Source organism: Anas acuta, chromosome 3 (genome assembly GCF_963932015.1).
Source record: "Anas acuta chromosome 3, bAnaAcu1.1, whole genome shotgun sequence".
Lineage (NCBI taxonomy): Eukaryota > Metazoa > Chordata > Aves > Anseriformes > Anatidae > Anas > Anas acuta.
This window is the reverse complement of record NC_088981.1, coordinates 72,643,298-72,658,462: the sequence shown is the minus strand read 5'-3', so window position 1 is coordinate 72,658,462 and position 15,165 is coordinate 72,643,298. Positions and strand designations below refer to the sequence as shown.

General features: G+C 41.9%; 1 protein-coding gene across 1 annotated transcript in view; it reads right to left on the bottom strand.

Moving 5' to 3' along the window:
* Window positions 1-7,372, bottom strand: part of PREP (prolyl endopeptidase) — a 98,405-nt gene extending 91,033 nt beyond the window's left edge. The window contains exons 1-2 of the mRNA XM_068677811.1: window positions 7,127-7,372; window positions 5,997-6,071 (exon numbers count right to left, since the gene is read on the bottom strand). Coding sequence (XP_068533912.1) covers window positions 5,997-6,071; window positions 7,127-7,336 — 285 coding nt within the window. The 5' untranslated portion in view covers window positions 7,337-7,372. The remainder of the gene's footprint in view (window positions 1-5,996; window positions 6,072-7,126) is intronic.
* Between the last annotated feature and the right edge of the window lie 7,793 nt (window positions 7,373-15,165).

Sequence of the window (15,165 nt, the reverse complement as noted above, 5' to 3'; positions counted from 1 at the left end):
TTCAAGGGGTCTGGTTTCCTTAAAACACTACCTCAAACATGCAAACATGTAACTACAGTGGCCAAAACCACTACCATCACAGCTGCTTGTTAGAGGCTACCACTCCCATGACGGAGATGGAAAAACTGGTGCTATGCTGGCGTTTCACCATCCCTTCTTACAGCACAGTGCATTAACATAAAGTTAATACCTAAGCATCTCGAGGTGACAGGGTGTGAACCACAGCTGTTAAGAAGCAGACACACAGGCTCTTCTGTTAAGATGGAGTGGAAAGGACAGCACACGAGCTCTAAATCACAGCCTGGCTTCGTGATGCTGGCATTTTGCAGCACCACACAGAAGCCATCCTCTGTCATTGCAATGTAGCAAGGACTCCAGGCTGAAATCCCAGACCCCATCTCTTGCCTACAAGGGTTTCTTCCCCAGTTCCTTTGAATGAGGTCACTGTTTCTACCTGTCCCGAATCTGTCACGCAGCAAGCAGATCACTGCATGGTAATGCCTGAGCTGCATTTCACAGCAGGGTATGATCTACAGGAGCAGGTGGGCTACAAACCATGTTCTACAACCTACGTTTCACGGCTCTTCAGAAACGCCACCTGCTCTACAGAGCACCCGACACACATTTACCAACTGTGGTCAATGTTTACCCATTTATCAATTCTTCAGGTAAAAAAGCAAAAAGAATAGAACATAAAATTCTTTCAGTGGCATTTTACAGACATTTCACACAGTGAAAAGTGACTCCATGAAGCAAGGAGAATGACAGACTCCCTCTCTCATTCACCTCGCTGCCACAGCAGTACATGGCCAAGAGCTGCATCGCATGCCAAGCTTTGTTTTCGGAGACTTGTCAGGCTACAAGGTAAGGGAGAAGGTGCATTAATTATGGCCACTCTCCACTTGAGAGGTATTTGTTCATGTCCAACAAAGCATGCAGAAAGTGATAAGCTTTAAATACAAGTGCAGGATTAGTAACGCTCCAAGAACACTTGGCAAAGTGCTGAAATGCATTGGTTTAAGAACATGAGGGCTGCTTACATGCAAGTCATCGCTCAAGTATAACAAAAAAATGATCACCACAGCACTGAAAAGGGAAAGGTACAGATGGCTAACAGCGATGACTTCTGGACCTTTACTCAAGTTAGACTCCATGCATCAGTGAGGACAGAGTCAGGAAATTATTGCCTGAGACAGAAGAAGGAAAGAGGTGAATACATTGCTAAGGAAAAGCCGATTTTTTATGTCTGATTTCCCTTTGAGGATGGTACTGGCATAGGCAGCTTTAGCATCCAGCACGGCAGCACAGCACATCCCAGTGGTAAGTGAAAACATTGCTCTGCTCAGAACAGGCTGCAGCCTCCACCTTGCACCACTCTGTTCCCCACCTCCATCAGATGAGGAAAGAACTTTATCAGATCTACCCAAGAATTACATATATCTGAATCCGTTTTCTCTAAATGGAAGCACATGGATTTCAACAACCACAGACACGAAAAAACAGACAACACATACCACACTACCTACTCTTAAGTGCTGTGACATCCTCAGAGCAAACCTGTCTTATTAAAAAGATGTATAAAACTATCCACTGTACTAGACAGGCAAAAGAACTTTACAGTTGCATTTAGTGGACAGAAATTGGCATGGATCGTTGTTTCCTAGATCAATAATGCGACCAAAACAGCAGAATTGCCACAAGGGTATAATGGGACCACGTTGTGACTCACTTTTACCTATGGCCACCCTTTCACCACATTTGCTTTCATCACTGGTATTCAAGGAGAGAAACTTCTCCTTGAAGTGTTCATTGCACAAGAACATGCTTGCAAATCAACTGTTGCACTCAACTGAATTACTAGTAATCTTGCTTGTACAGCAGTTTCACACATTTTTCCCAACTTCCACTGATAACGCACAAAAGAGTTCCAGTCTATAAAAGGTAATATCATTGCTATCTAAAAAATGAGGTAGGAATTACGGGTTTTTGAAAGAGATCTTGTGCAATTTGGGATATGTTCTCAGATATTTGATCACGTGGTTGCACTCATACTCAAAAGTCACTATATATTTGAAGTATCAACTCAGTATCAACCATGCTGAGTTAAACAGATGCCACCCATGGTATAGGACTAACAACAGCTCTCCATACACCTTCATGAACCTCTAGAGAAAAGATTTACCTGTTGAAATCCACGTCTGATGAACTATCATCAGCCTTGACCCAGCACTGAGTTTACTAGTAGAAGAACAGAATAAGGGTCGATGTAAGGCGTATGCTTATGCACGCCTCAGAAAATAACGTAACTTTGACAGGACAATTTCTAAAGCGTGGCAGTAGGAGCAGAGACATTCTATTTAAGGCTGAAGCATTTGGTTATCACTTGAGCTAGTAAATTGTTATTTTTAAAACCTTCATATTTAATTTTTATCTGAACAAGTGACATTTTTTTTAAACCATGCTTTGTTACAAAGCATCAGCTTTCTGCATACTACCATGCTATTCTCTCAACAAGATAATGATTTCTACCTAAGAAGAAAATTGCCAAAGGCTCTCACAGTATACTTTCCAGGGAGAAATCTTAGGATATAAATTGTATTTAAAACATTACCAGTCTTTGTCATTAACCTGTAAATATTTACAGTTTAATAGTTACCTCCATATGTATCTTCTCAGTGCAGTTCTGAATACAAGAGGGCACATACATTGTATCAAACATTACAAAACTAGGACAAGAGGGAATGGCCTCAAGTTGCCCCAGGGAAGGTTCAGGTTGGAAATTAGGAGACATTTCTTCTCAGAATGAGTGGTTATGCATTGGAACAGGTTGTCCAGGGAGGTGGCGGAGTCACTGTTCCTTGTAGGTGTTTAAGGAAAGGTTGGAGGTGGTACTTAGGGATCTGGTTTAGTGGGTGATACTGGTAGTAGGGGGACGGTTGGACCAGATGATCTTGGAGACCTTTTCCAACCTTAATGATTCTATGAAAATAAAACTAAGCAGATTTCTGGTGGCTTGCTCCTTAGCATTTACTTTTAGTATTACTTTAGGATTTACTAAAGCAAAATTCAAAGTGCAATTGCACAACTACTAAAAAAAAAAAGTAAATAAAAGCCTGTTCATTTATAATTACAAATCCATTTTTAGTTTTGAGAGTTTCAATTCTAGTCTCAGCCCAAACACCCATCTGTTCATAATACCACAGGTCAACTGTCTGCTACACGATCCCTTTTTTTTTTCATCCCTTGTCCACACCTCATATCTGAAACAAGCTACACCTTCCTGTCTACACAGCTGTTTTAGGAAGGTACGATATTGTAGATGACTAACTTAGAGAAGCAAAAGACTTTCCTAGACCAAAATAGAGCTTATATCCCACAAAGTGTAAAACAAGCCAAGAAGCTGAGAAGTCCAACCAAGCCAAACCCAAGACACTAACAAAGTGTGGTTTTGCAGTTGTGGCCTGTGTCATCACCATAAGTGTTTTACCAGAGCAGCAGAACACTGCAATTGAGCCAGGGAAGCTTCCTCAGTTTGTCTTAAAGGTCAATGAACAGTAGAGCATGAACCCACCGTCTGCCCTCTTTTCTCCAAAGTAAGATAGGAATTTCTTCCTCTGAGCAGTGCTTCTGTTTCTATTTATGTATCTGCAGAAGGGATTTTTAGTTGCTTATAACTGTGCATAACTACATCCACCACGTGCACACAAGAAAAATAGTACTACAGCTGGCACACAGATCATGGACATGGACGTGTGCATTTCTTGAACAACAGCTTCTCAAGAGACTGAGGATGTGACTTGATTATTGGCTTCATCACCTCCATAACTGCTCACCTGACGAGAAACACTCCTGGTTACCCACCTGCAGATTTCCAAAATTTCTTTTATAATGTCTTCTTACAAATTTTCAATAAATTTCTTTTAAGTGATGTTTCACTGACACCTGTCAACACAGAAAAAAGCGAGCCTACCCTTTTATTTTCTATGACCACACCAATGCCTGACACGACTACGTCTGCAATGTCTAGAGTTCAAAAGTAGAATTCTAAACATATTTGTCCAGCTATTCAACAGCACACTAAACACTATTTTTGTGTGAGGAAATACTCCTAGCCACTTAACTGAAGTTCACCCTTCGCTTTTAGCATAAACCAGAATTTGCCCTGTTATACATACACAAATCAAGCGTATTGTAAACAGGAACTGAGTAGGAGCTTTTTCACTGCAGATAAACATGAATGCCTCAGGAATTCTTCTAGTTCTGTATGTAGCAAATTAAAAGGTAGCCTATTGGAGGGGAGTGTACACCAGACATTTGACTTTTCCCCCAAACAGACGGAAGTGTGGGATACTAAGGAGCACATAAAGAAAGAGGGGGACTTGGAAGAGGAGTAGGGAAGGACGCAGGTCTCCAGATCAGTGACTTGAAGGCTTGGAAAGTCTACAGAGTACGCTCCAAATTCTCTCTGAAGCCTGGTTCTATACCAGTGTCTGGTTATTATTTGATCTGGTGGGTACAGAACAGCTACTCTTCATGAGTCCTGTAGAATAATCTCAAGGACATGGAGATAAAACTATTGAGAAGGGCTAGCAATGAAGAGTGGTTGTCAGCAACCTCTGCTGCACAGCATGAGAAAGCGAGCGATAAAGTAGATGAAAGGCTTAGCACTTCCAGACTTTTTTCTGACCTCTTCTGTGAAAGAAGTAGGAAAGCGAAATTCCCTGTTGCTCACTAACTCCTGGAACATAGGAAAAAGATGACCTACTCAAACACAAACAGGAACTCCCTCCCATTTGCATCTCTCTCTCTTTTTTTCTTTCTTTTTTTTTTTTTTTTTTTTTTTAAATAAAGATGTTGCAATTCCCCATTCCTTATTTTGTCTACTATAAGCTACAACCTCTGGAGGAGATTCAGCCTCCTTTAACTTTTCTTCCCCAATCTGTTTACAATATGTGGGAAAAACATTGAACATGGGGACTCAAGAAGTCATGTATTGTCATTTTCTCAATCCTACCTCTCTTCCACAGGATTCTGAGACCAACTGAATGGGTATTTATACAGTTGCTATAAGAGAAAGAACCGTAACCCCCAACAAATACATCCCTCTGAATTTGACATAAAACTATCCTATGTGTACCATTTCTTAAGGATAACAGAATCAAAAGATCAAAATACTCCAAACTTACTACCAAACTAATTTCCCTTGTTAATGTCCACTGCTGAGTTTTTCACTAAAATTCAAAACCTTTTCAATTCAGGTTAATATTTATAAATACTGACAGCCTCCTATTTCCTACTTCTAAATCTGTGTACATCTCATTTTACTCTTAACTGTTACAGCAAATTAAATTCAGCCATTCTCTAACTCATCAAAATGTTACCATGTAAGCATACATATGAAAGAACTTAGGAGGAATCTCATGAATGGAAAGATACCTTGCATGATTTTTCTAAACAAAGAACCTGCCCTCTATCTTCTTTCTCACACAGTCAAGCACACCAGATAGAATGCAGAGCTGCAGCTCTGGCACTACAGCTGTCACAAAGTTATTAGCTATTCTAAGGGGGAATCACTCTCTTGTCACTGTACCAAGAAAAGTTTTCTTTCTACCCGTTCTTACCTGTTTTATTATGGCAATTTTAGATGTCTTTAGGACAGAGGTAAAGCGCTCTAAAATCAGAGCGTTTCTCTTCAATATGCCAATATAACCTTGAACATTTGAATTGCCTAAGAAAAAATGGTACAAGTCAGGTAGGGCCTTTGTTTTCCAAACTGTGTGACCGACCTAGGTTACCAAGTGTCTCAGTCTTTCCCCCACCATAACACAAAGGTGCAAAATAACAGCACTACACTGTTGGCACCTTTAAGTATCAGGTGTACTACATCACACCTACATTCACAATAGGAAGTTTTAAAAAACTACAGAATACCCACGTACTTAGCCTGTAAGAAAGATGTAAGTTGAAATAGACATTCCTCAAAAAAGAAAGGTTACCTTTGTCTGCTCGCTGTCGGGATCTTCAAGCCAGCAGTATGGGTCGCTGATTTTATGCCCATGGTAATCCAACACCTGCATTTATAAGAAACAATGCTTTATAAAAAGAGATATGCATACAAGCAAACTATATTAATCAGGGAATAAGCTGCATCAAAATTAAGTGTATTTGGAAATTCACACAAGTACATAGGGCTAAGAAGCGAAAGATGAGGAAAGCAGCACCTTGCTGTCAGGTGAGTTACTAATTTTATCATTTTTGGTGGAAGAAATGAGGTAGCAGATTTATCCTCAGAAAAACAAAACAAAACAAAAAAAAACAACACAGGTTACCAGAGAGATGTAGAACACAAACATTAATTCCTTCCACAAGCTAGATGAGAAGAATGACTTAAAAAAACAAACAAACAAACACGACCTCTCTTCCAAATCCAGATGCTGAAGTGCAGTCACATAACCTGATTATGGGATACACCCAAAATGTAATTTCTGGTTATGCCTCTGGTTTTTCGGTGATTAACTGCCTCCTCCTGCTAATGTTCCTCACAAATACCTGAGCAAAGCGCGCACAGCAATACAGAAGTAAAACCACATGTTTTACCATGCAGGTTAGGTCTTTTACCTGCATGCTTTCTGCAGCATACCAAAAATAAACCAAAACAAGATACCTGCTGTTGGGGGTTGCACAGTTCTGCCTTTCACATCAGTGCTAAAAGAAACACTGAAGCTCTTTCCACTGCTGGCTCATCCTGGCACACGTTTTGGTTTAAAAGCGAGCTTAGTTCTGTAAATAGTGCCTGGACCGCTGCCTGAGGCACGGCACTTTGTGGAAGGAGACGACTGGCAGGATTTTAACCCAGACAGCAGGGCAACCCCCGTGTGCACCCGGCCATGGCCGCGACACGCGGGGAGAGGTTTATTTCACCCCGCAGCCCCGCTCCCCTCCGCGGCAGGCCCGGCTTGCCAGGGACACCCTGGGCTCGGCCCTGCCGGCCCCACACGAGCAGCAGGAGGCTGAAAAGCAGCCGGGAGCCCCCCGGCCCTTCCCCTGCCCCCGGCCCAGCGGCCGCGCCCCACGCTCGGGGCGGCTCCCCGCGGCCCAGCGAGGCGCCGGGAGGCCGCGTACTCACGGCGGTCTCGTCGCGGTACACCTCGGGGTACTGAAAAGCCTGCATGGCAGCGGGCGGCTGGCGGCGGCGGGGAGAGGAGGAGGACGAAGAGGAGGAGGAGGAGGAGAAGGAGCCGAGGCGCGGAGGCGGCCGCAGCGCTGAGGCGGAGGCCGGGGAGGCAGCGGCCGGCAGCAAGCGTGCAGCGCGGCCCAGGCGGAGCGCGGCCGCCATAGGACCCGCCCCGCGCCGCCGCCATGGGGCCGGGGCCCGCCCCGCAGGGGGAGGCCGGCGGCGGCCACGGGAGCCCGACGCCCTCTGCTGGGAGCCGCAGCGTCTGTCCCTGTGAGGGGGCTCTTTCCCCTTTGCCACCTCACCGTTCACCCTTGCTTAGGTTAAAAAAGGAAATAAAATTGCGTTTTCATGCTTGGGTTTTGGGTCTGTTTTCCTTAGCTCGCGCGCCTTGATGCTGTTTGGGGGGAGAGGCTCGGGCTCTGCTCGCTCACACACTGCCTGGAAGCTGCTGGGGATGTGGTTTCACTCCAAAAGCAATGTCCTAGCTGGCCACAGAGGCCCTGTGAGACGCATGGCTCCCACACACCACCCTGGCCAACTGGTGTCTGTCCCAGTCCCTGTGCTGTCCCAGCTCTGGTCCCACACAGAGGCTGGCCTGGGTGGAAGTTCACCCAGTGCAAGTTTTGGATCAATGACTTTGGGGCTCCTCAGCCAGGTGGTTATTTTACAATAGGGCTTCTCATATTGTACAGCTTATAAACCCCTTTCCTTTGAAGCAAGCGACCTACTGGACTCTCATGTCATAAAAATAGTGGCAACATGCAGCAGATGGGCTGTTGGTTCTTTGACCAGCAGCATGGCTAAGCTGCTTTCCTTCCAAACTGATGTTGATTCAAAGTTTCCTCTCATAGCCCTCACAAAATCACTCTGCTACTGTGGGGAGGGTTTAACTGAACTTCCCCAAGGTACACTCATGTGTACGTGTGGTGCGTGATGTGAAGCTAGAGACAATTATGTTTATACGCAGTGGTGTCTAAAGGCTAGAGCAGCCCAAGGAGTGTTCACAGTCCCCAGTAAAGACACAGTTTGGAATGACAATGACACGAAATATCCCAGATACTGAATCAAACCGTCATAATTACCATCTCAGAAATATGTCTTGATTGGTTTCTCTTAATGAAAAGAGTTACCATCTCTAATTGGGCATACTTTGGGGGAGGATTGTGTACGTACGATGAAACAAGGCAATGCAATAATGATCACTGTTACTAATTGACATAACTATGTTCCTCAGCTTCATTTACATCCTAAACAACACCCATATGGCTTCTTGTCTCTCCTCTTTTGGTCATTTTTCCTTCTTACCTTGTTGCTCTATTAATCTTCTTGTAGCATAGGTGCAGCATAAGGCTGTAGCATAGCTGCCAACTACACCTTTTCTTCCAGAACTTAAAACATTAACCAATGTGCTTAATGGCAATGCCTTGATGGTCCCAATGCTGCCAAAAGTTTGCTAGTTTTCTGAGTGACTTGCTCGGATAAATACTGAAAAGGAAAGGCTGAGCTACCCAGGCAGAACATATATGCACATTAATTGTTATTGTATAGAAAATTAGCTCAATACTTCTGTAAAGCTTGCCCATGTGCTACACAAATATGCTGCCATGTGTACTGTATATCAGAATCACAGAACAGTTTAGGTTGGAAGGGACCTCCAGAGGCCATCTGCCCCTGCTCAAGCAGGGACACCGACAGCTGCTTGCCCAGATGTTTCTGAAGATCTCCAAGGAGGGAGACTTCACAACCTCTTTGGGCAACCCGTGCCTGTGCTTGGTCAGCCACACAGCAAAGAAGTGCTGGCGTTCAGATGGAATCTCTTGTGTTTCAGTTCATGCGCTTTGCCTCTGGTCCTGGCACTGGGCTCAACTGAGGAGAGCTTGTGTGAGAAACAAAGTTGTGGTTTTGTAGTAGAGAATTACTTTTCTGTATTCCAAGGTAGTTGTGTAGTCATAATAAGGAGAAATACTAAGTAGATAAGTGGACAGCAGAACGCCTCACTGTTCCGAAATAAGGTAGAAGCTTGAGAAAAACAGGATGAGCAGTGTGAGAACAGCAAAACAAAGATCACAAGTTCTCAAAACAAGAAAGGAGAAATTAAAGGGTTGAAAAAAAAAATGTACATATATGGTGTAGAGGAGCGTTGAGTAGCTTGTGAACCTGTAGTACTCAGCCAATGAGGAAACAGGGGAGGTGATCAGGTGTTGGGTAATAGGGAATAAAAGGTTATGATTTGTTTACTAAAATGTGCTCCTGATTGATGGGACGCCCGCCATTGCAATCACGAATAAAATAGCTTCACAGAAGATCCTGTCTGAAGAAAATTATTTGAGATTTTTCTCACAGTTTGGCTCTGTCCTCTTTGCACCCTCCCTTCAGGCATTTGTATACATTGATACACATTTATGAAATCTCCCTGAGCCTTCTCTTCTCTGGGATGAACAGTCTCAGATCTCTCAGTCTTTCCCAAAAGGAGAGGTATTCCAGTCCTTTGATCATGCTTGTGACCCTTTTCAACTCTCTTTGGTATGTCCAGGTCTCTTTCATACTGGAGGGCCCAGAACTGGGCACAGTGCTCCAGTTGCAGCCTCACTAATGCTGAGTAGAGCAGAAGGACCACCACTCCTGACCTGCTAGCAATACTTTGCCTAACACAGCTGAGAATACCATTAGTCTTCTTAGCAGCAAGGGCACACTGCTGGCTCTTGTTCAGCTTGGTGTCCACCAGGAGTTGTAGAGCTGCTTTCCAGCTAGGTGGTCCCCAGCATGTCCTGGTGCCTGGGGTTGTTCCTCCCCACGTGCAGGACTTTGCACTTCTCCTTGCTGAACTCCATGAGGTTCCTGTCAGCCCATTTCTCCAGCCTGCCAAGGTTACTCTGGGTGGCTACGCGTCCCGCTGGTGAGTCAGCCATTCCCCCCAGCTTTGTGTCACACACAAATTTACTGAGGGTGCACTCTACCCTGTCATCCAGATCATTAATGAAGATGTTAAACAGGACTCGACCCAGTACTGACCCCTGGCGTACTCTGCTTGTTACTGGCCTCCAGCTAGACTTTGCACCATTGACCACTGCCCTCAAGGCCCAGCAGTTCAGCCGAGAGAGTTCTGAGTAGTCTCAAAACATTTGATTAGCTGAAAATTTTGAGTTGTCTCAACTGCACATTCACTTCATACATAGCAAAGGCCCTGCATCTGATTCATATTTTCTGATTTCAGTTTTCTTGCAGAAAATGTCTTCTTTTTCAGCCTTAAAATGTTGTCCAGAATGAATGTATTTCACATTTGTCCAGAATTTCTGGATGTTTAGCAGCTTGGTCAAACTTGCAGGTAGCTCTGACTGAGCAGCCATACATCCGAGCAGCCCAGACATTTCCACAAGCTATCTGTAGATCAGCATCACGCAGTAATAGTAGTCCAGCAGACATGTACTGAAGTTTTGGACAGATGTACCTTGGGCACATGAAGAAATCTGACCTGCCAGGAGAGGGCAGGCTGACTGCATGCCACCGTGCAGCTGACCCAGAGGAGTGCCCATATTTTTCAGACTTGAGCAACCCTCTCCAACCAGTGCACAGTAATTACTGCATGGGCTGGCGAGCATCCAGTAATCACAGTAATTATCCATTATAATACCTTCCAATTCATCCTGGATACAGAGAAGGCGGGAATGTACAAAGAAACCCAAGTACATGGTTGTCCGAGATAAGATCGTTGGGCCTGTATTTTACAAGCAGTAATTTTCTTTCAAAGGTGAGCACCAGGGACAGGCAGAGAGTGAATTTTTTCTTTAATGTAAATTTCTCTTTTGTTTCATGGGGCGTGGGGGGTGGGGGAAGAGATTGCATGTGAACAATAGCTAAAGGAGAAAATCTACACTGTCTGAACTTTTCTTATCAGAAAAGCAGTTATTACAGGTTACACAGTGTCTAAAACACTGCCCCAGACATGTTTTTCTTACCAGTGATCTTGTACTCCCTGTACAAATGAAAGGGAGTGCAGTGTGCACTCTGTTAACAGAGGTACTTATTACAAAAGATGTAGCAATCTTCTCCCTTTTTCCGTATGTTTGTTTAACACAAAGTTAAAAGGGATTAATGTTGGGATTGTATCATAGCTCTGAAGCCTAGTTTAATTGTTTAGTGTTGCAGCAGCACGTAAAAATTTTAGTAAAATTTTACCTTTTCTTGGGCCTAAAAAAACCCAGCAGAGTTCAGATGTGATATTTGCTGAGTTTTGAGGATACGCTGCTGAGTAAGCAAAAATTCTCTTCCTGTTCTTTAAAAAAAAAAGTTTGAAAATCTCTCGGTAGTCTTTATCATCTTATCACACTCCCATGTTAGCATGAATTTGATCATTTGAGAAACACATTCTCGTCTCTGCTGATATTAATTACACTTCTGCTGATCATCCAGTCATTAGTAAATTTCTTTCACCTTAGTCAGCAGATCCACAATGACTCACTGCAAGTTGTGTATTGACTCAGTAGGAAGTGACCTCATTATCCTTGTCAGGGAAGATCTTAAAAAAAAAAAAAAAAAAAAAGGCATCAAATTTTCTTTTCACCTTTCCTTTTCATTCTTTTCCCCAACCTCACCCTACCACTATGACTTGACAATGACTTGAAATTTTTCTGCTATAGCAAAAAGGCAGGCTTGTACCTTTGCTCTGGTTTTCTTAGTTTTTGAGATGTCGTTTACTTAATTGTAACGCACCAGTTCTGCTGTTCAGACATTTATCAACAGGTGTCAGCAGAACCTCAGTCTTTCATTAACAGGAACGTGCTGAGGTGTACAAATAACTCAAGTTTCAGAGGAATGTGATTCTAAAAGTGTCTGCCCTGCTGGTTTTCTATTTTGAAAGCACTGATTCAAGAGACTAAGTCCTGCTGATTTCCAGTGAATCTTTGATTTCTAAATACTATTCCCCTACAGCACACTTTACATCTTTACATGTGAAAATTCGGAAATTCGGTATCGTTTATGGATATCTGGAGGGTTGCTTTTTTTTTTTTTTCTTTTTTTTTTTTCTTTTTTTTTTTTTTTTTTTGAGATTTATAAAGTACCTTACATAACACAGAATATGTTTTTACTATTTAAGTTACATAAACTACTATGTGATGTAGGACTGGTCAACATCTGAAAGCACTGTCAAGCAAAGCACCACTTCATTGACGTTTACTGCTCTGCACATTAAGGGACAGGATGGGTGCATTAAAGTCAGTGGCATGCTACAGAATCTTACTCTACTCACCCTGGTGTTCTGGGCTGGTATGCTTACGCTCTGGTGCTATGAAGTCAGTTAAGTAATGTAGGGATATCCACACAGGGAGTTAGCATGGAATAGCAGTTACAGAATAGTTATTTCAAAGTACCTTGGGCAAATCTATCATGAGCATAGTGTGATAAACCACATCTAAATTGGCTCATGAGTATCAACATAAATATCATCTTAGAATAACTACCTTCAGTTAAAATATATTTTCTTAAACTGCAGGAATCTTTTCAGCCAGGTAAGAGTTAAAGTGTTTTAGGCTTACCTTTTCCTTCCACAGTGACCTTCCTTGTGAAGTGAAGAATGGACAAAATTCTAATCCTAAAAGAGGTCAATGACCAAAGTTTTCTTAATTGGCCCTTTGTTTTTGTTCCCCAATTGTTATCTAATTACAATTGGCCATTAAAAGAAGGATTTACCAAACACCAGAGACAACATAGAAAAATCTGGGCTCTTGTATCCCTGAGTAGGTACTGAATATTCAACTTTTACTGAATTTGGTGTATCTGGGTCTTTTTATAATTATCAGGGAGTCCTCCAGAGTTTGAAAGGCTAGGTAACTATCTACTTATCCACCAGACTATGGTTTATTCCTGACACTTAGATTATATATACTTCCTTCAGCATTTCTGGAAGTGCATCCTAATCTTTTACAATTCAGCTGGGACTCCAAAGTTCATGTGTTTTGCTGTTCTTCTGAAGAAGGCTTTTTCAGAAAAGTTAGAAGGGTTTGAACTTTTGTTGATACACACCATTTAATAGGCGAGAAAGGGTGTGACATAAAGCTCCACACAGTCAACAGAAGTTTTTCTACCTACTTTTTTCACCCCACGTATTTCACCAATCAACCCTTCCTCCCTCCCACCAAACACAATTCTTCAAAATGAACTCTACCTTTATAAGCGTAATTTTCTGTCTAATAAATTTATATTAATCCTTTTGTGTAGGAAGATTGCAAATCCATGTTAATAAAAGGTGTTTATTTTTATGTGTTGTTGTTGTTGTTGTTGTTGTTCTTTCTGTCTTTTTTTTTTTTTTTTGGTGTTTTATGCTGTGAAAAAGATATAAGCTAATTTCGTGTCTTAAAACCAACTCAGATAACTTCCATATTGTAAAGAATGACAGTATAAATAATTGTTACATGGCAGTATCTGGAAAGAAAAAAAAAAAAAAGAAACAAAGAAAAAAAGAAAGGGGGGGGGATATGAATTGGAAGGAGGTTTTTTATTTCTTCCAGTTCTGAAAATATGAGAAAGTATCATTTTCTTGCTCTGGATGAAACATTCTCCCCACTGAAGTCAAAGGAAGTTTTGTCATTAATTTCAAGAGGATAGGAATGTCACCCCTAATCTTGGCAGCAAGCAAAACAGAAGGCAGCTTCCTGTTAACAGCTTATGACTTGTTGACAGAATTTGAAATACACTAAACATAGGAAAACTGATATATTTTTCTTGGAAGGGAAAAGAGTTTTAGCTCCTTCTAAAAGACTCCACATTTAGAAATATCTTCTTCAGCAGTCATCATCTATCCATGCTTAATGCATTTTGAATACATGTGTTCAAATACCTTAGAAAAAGAGCTTTCCGTTGTGCCTCAGAAAACATTTGGTTTGGGTTATAATGCTATAGAAACTATAGATCCCTGAAGAAAAAATAAAACTTGGAGCACCAGAAACGTGATTCCAAACAAGACTTGTTCATGCCTTTGAGAAGAACCTCTCAATACGTGGGAAAAAGAAGGAAATAAGACTGTCTGTAATTTAGTGACCACTGAATTGGAAATGGAAATGACATTGGACAATGTACTAGGTTATCACTTACTGTAGTGCTCTGGCCACCCCATATAACAATTGAGTTAAAATACTGTAACTACAATTCAATAATGGAGACAAAAATTAAAAGAAAGATGTAATTTTAGTTCCAGAAGTGCCTTCTAAGAAAGGCACTACATTTCAGTAGACACTAAATACTTATATTTGTTAAAGATCCAATTTTATTTTTATTCTTTTTTACATTTAGAGGTGATTTTAGTATCACCTCTTTTAAGAGAGTATGAATTAAACCTAGTTCTGTATCCAAAGAACACATTCCTAACATTTGTATAGCTGCATGTGAAATCTCTGTATTTCCAGTATTGCAGTGTCTATGCAATTCAGACACGGACCAGGGTTTCACCATGCACTGTGATTTTTTTTAATTTTTATTTGATTTTTTTTTTTTTTTTTTTTTTTTACACATTGCTCCTCCCAGACTGGAAGGACAATGTAGAAAAAGTAATGGTGTAAAAGCTGTGATGACTGCTGGCACATCTCTGGGTTGTCAGAGATGACAGTAGGGCTGGAATCTGCACAGAGGAAAATTATGCTGTGCTTGGTAATGGGGAAGATGGTGTGACGAAGCAAGGAGAGAGGAAATCTGTTTAGAATTGTGAGTAAAGAGGAAAGAGTGGGAAAGCACTCTGTCAAAACTAGGGAGGACCGTCTTGTGGGAATAGACATGCAAAAGGATGAAACATGGACAGATAATTTTAGCTGTGTGGAAGTATGAGGGAGGTCATAGCTTTGAAGTCTTACGTATCAAGATTTACACGGAGCCTTGATATGAGAAGCTGAGGCAGATAAAGATCTAGTCTAAGGGTGCTGACAAATTCAAGGACTGAGCAGCAGACGGAACAGTGATGTTAGCCACAGTGACTGCAGAAAGCAGCAGCAAAGAAAGCT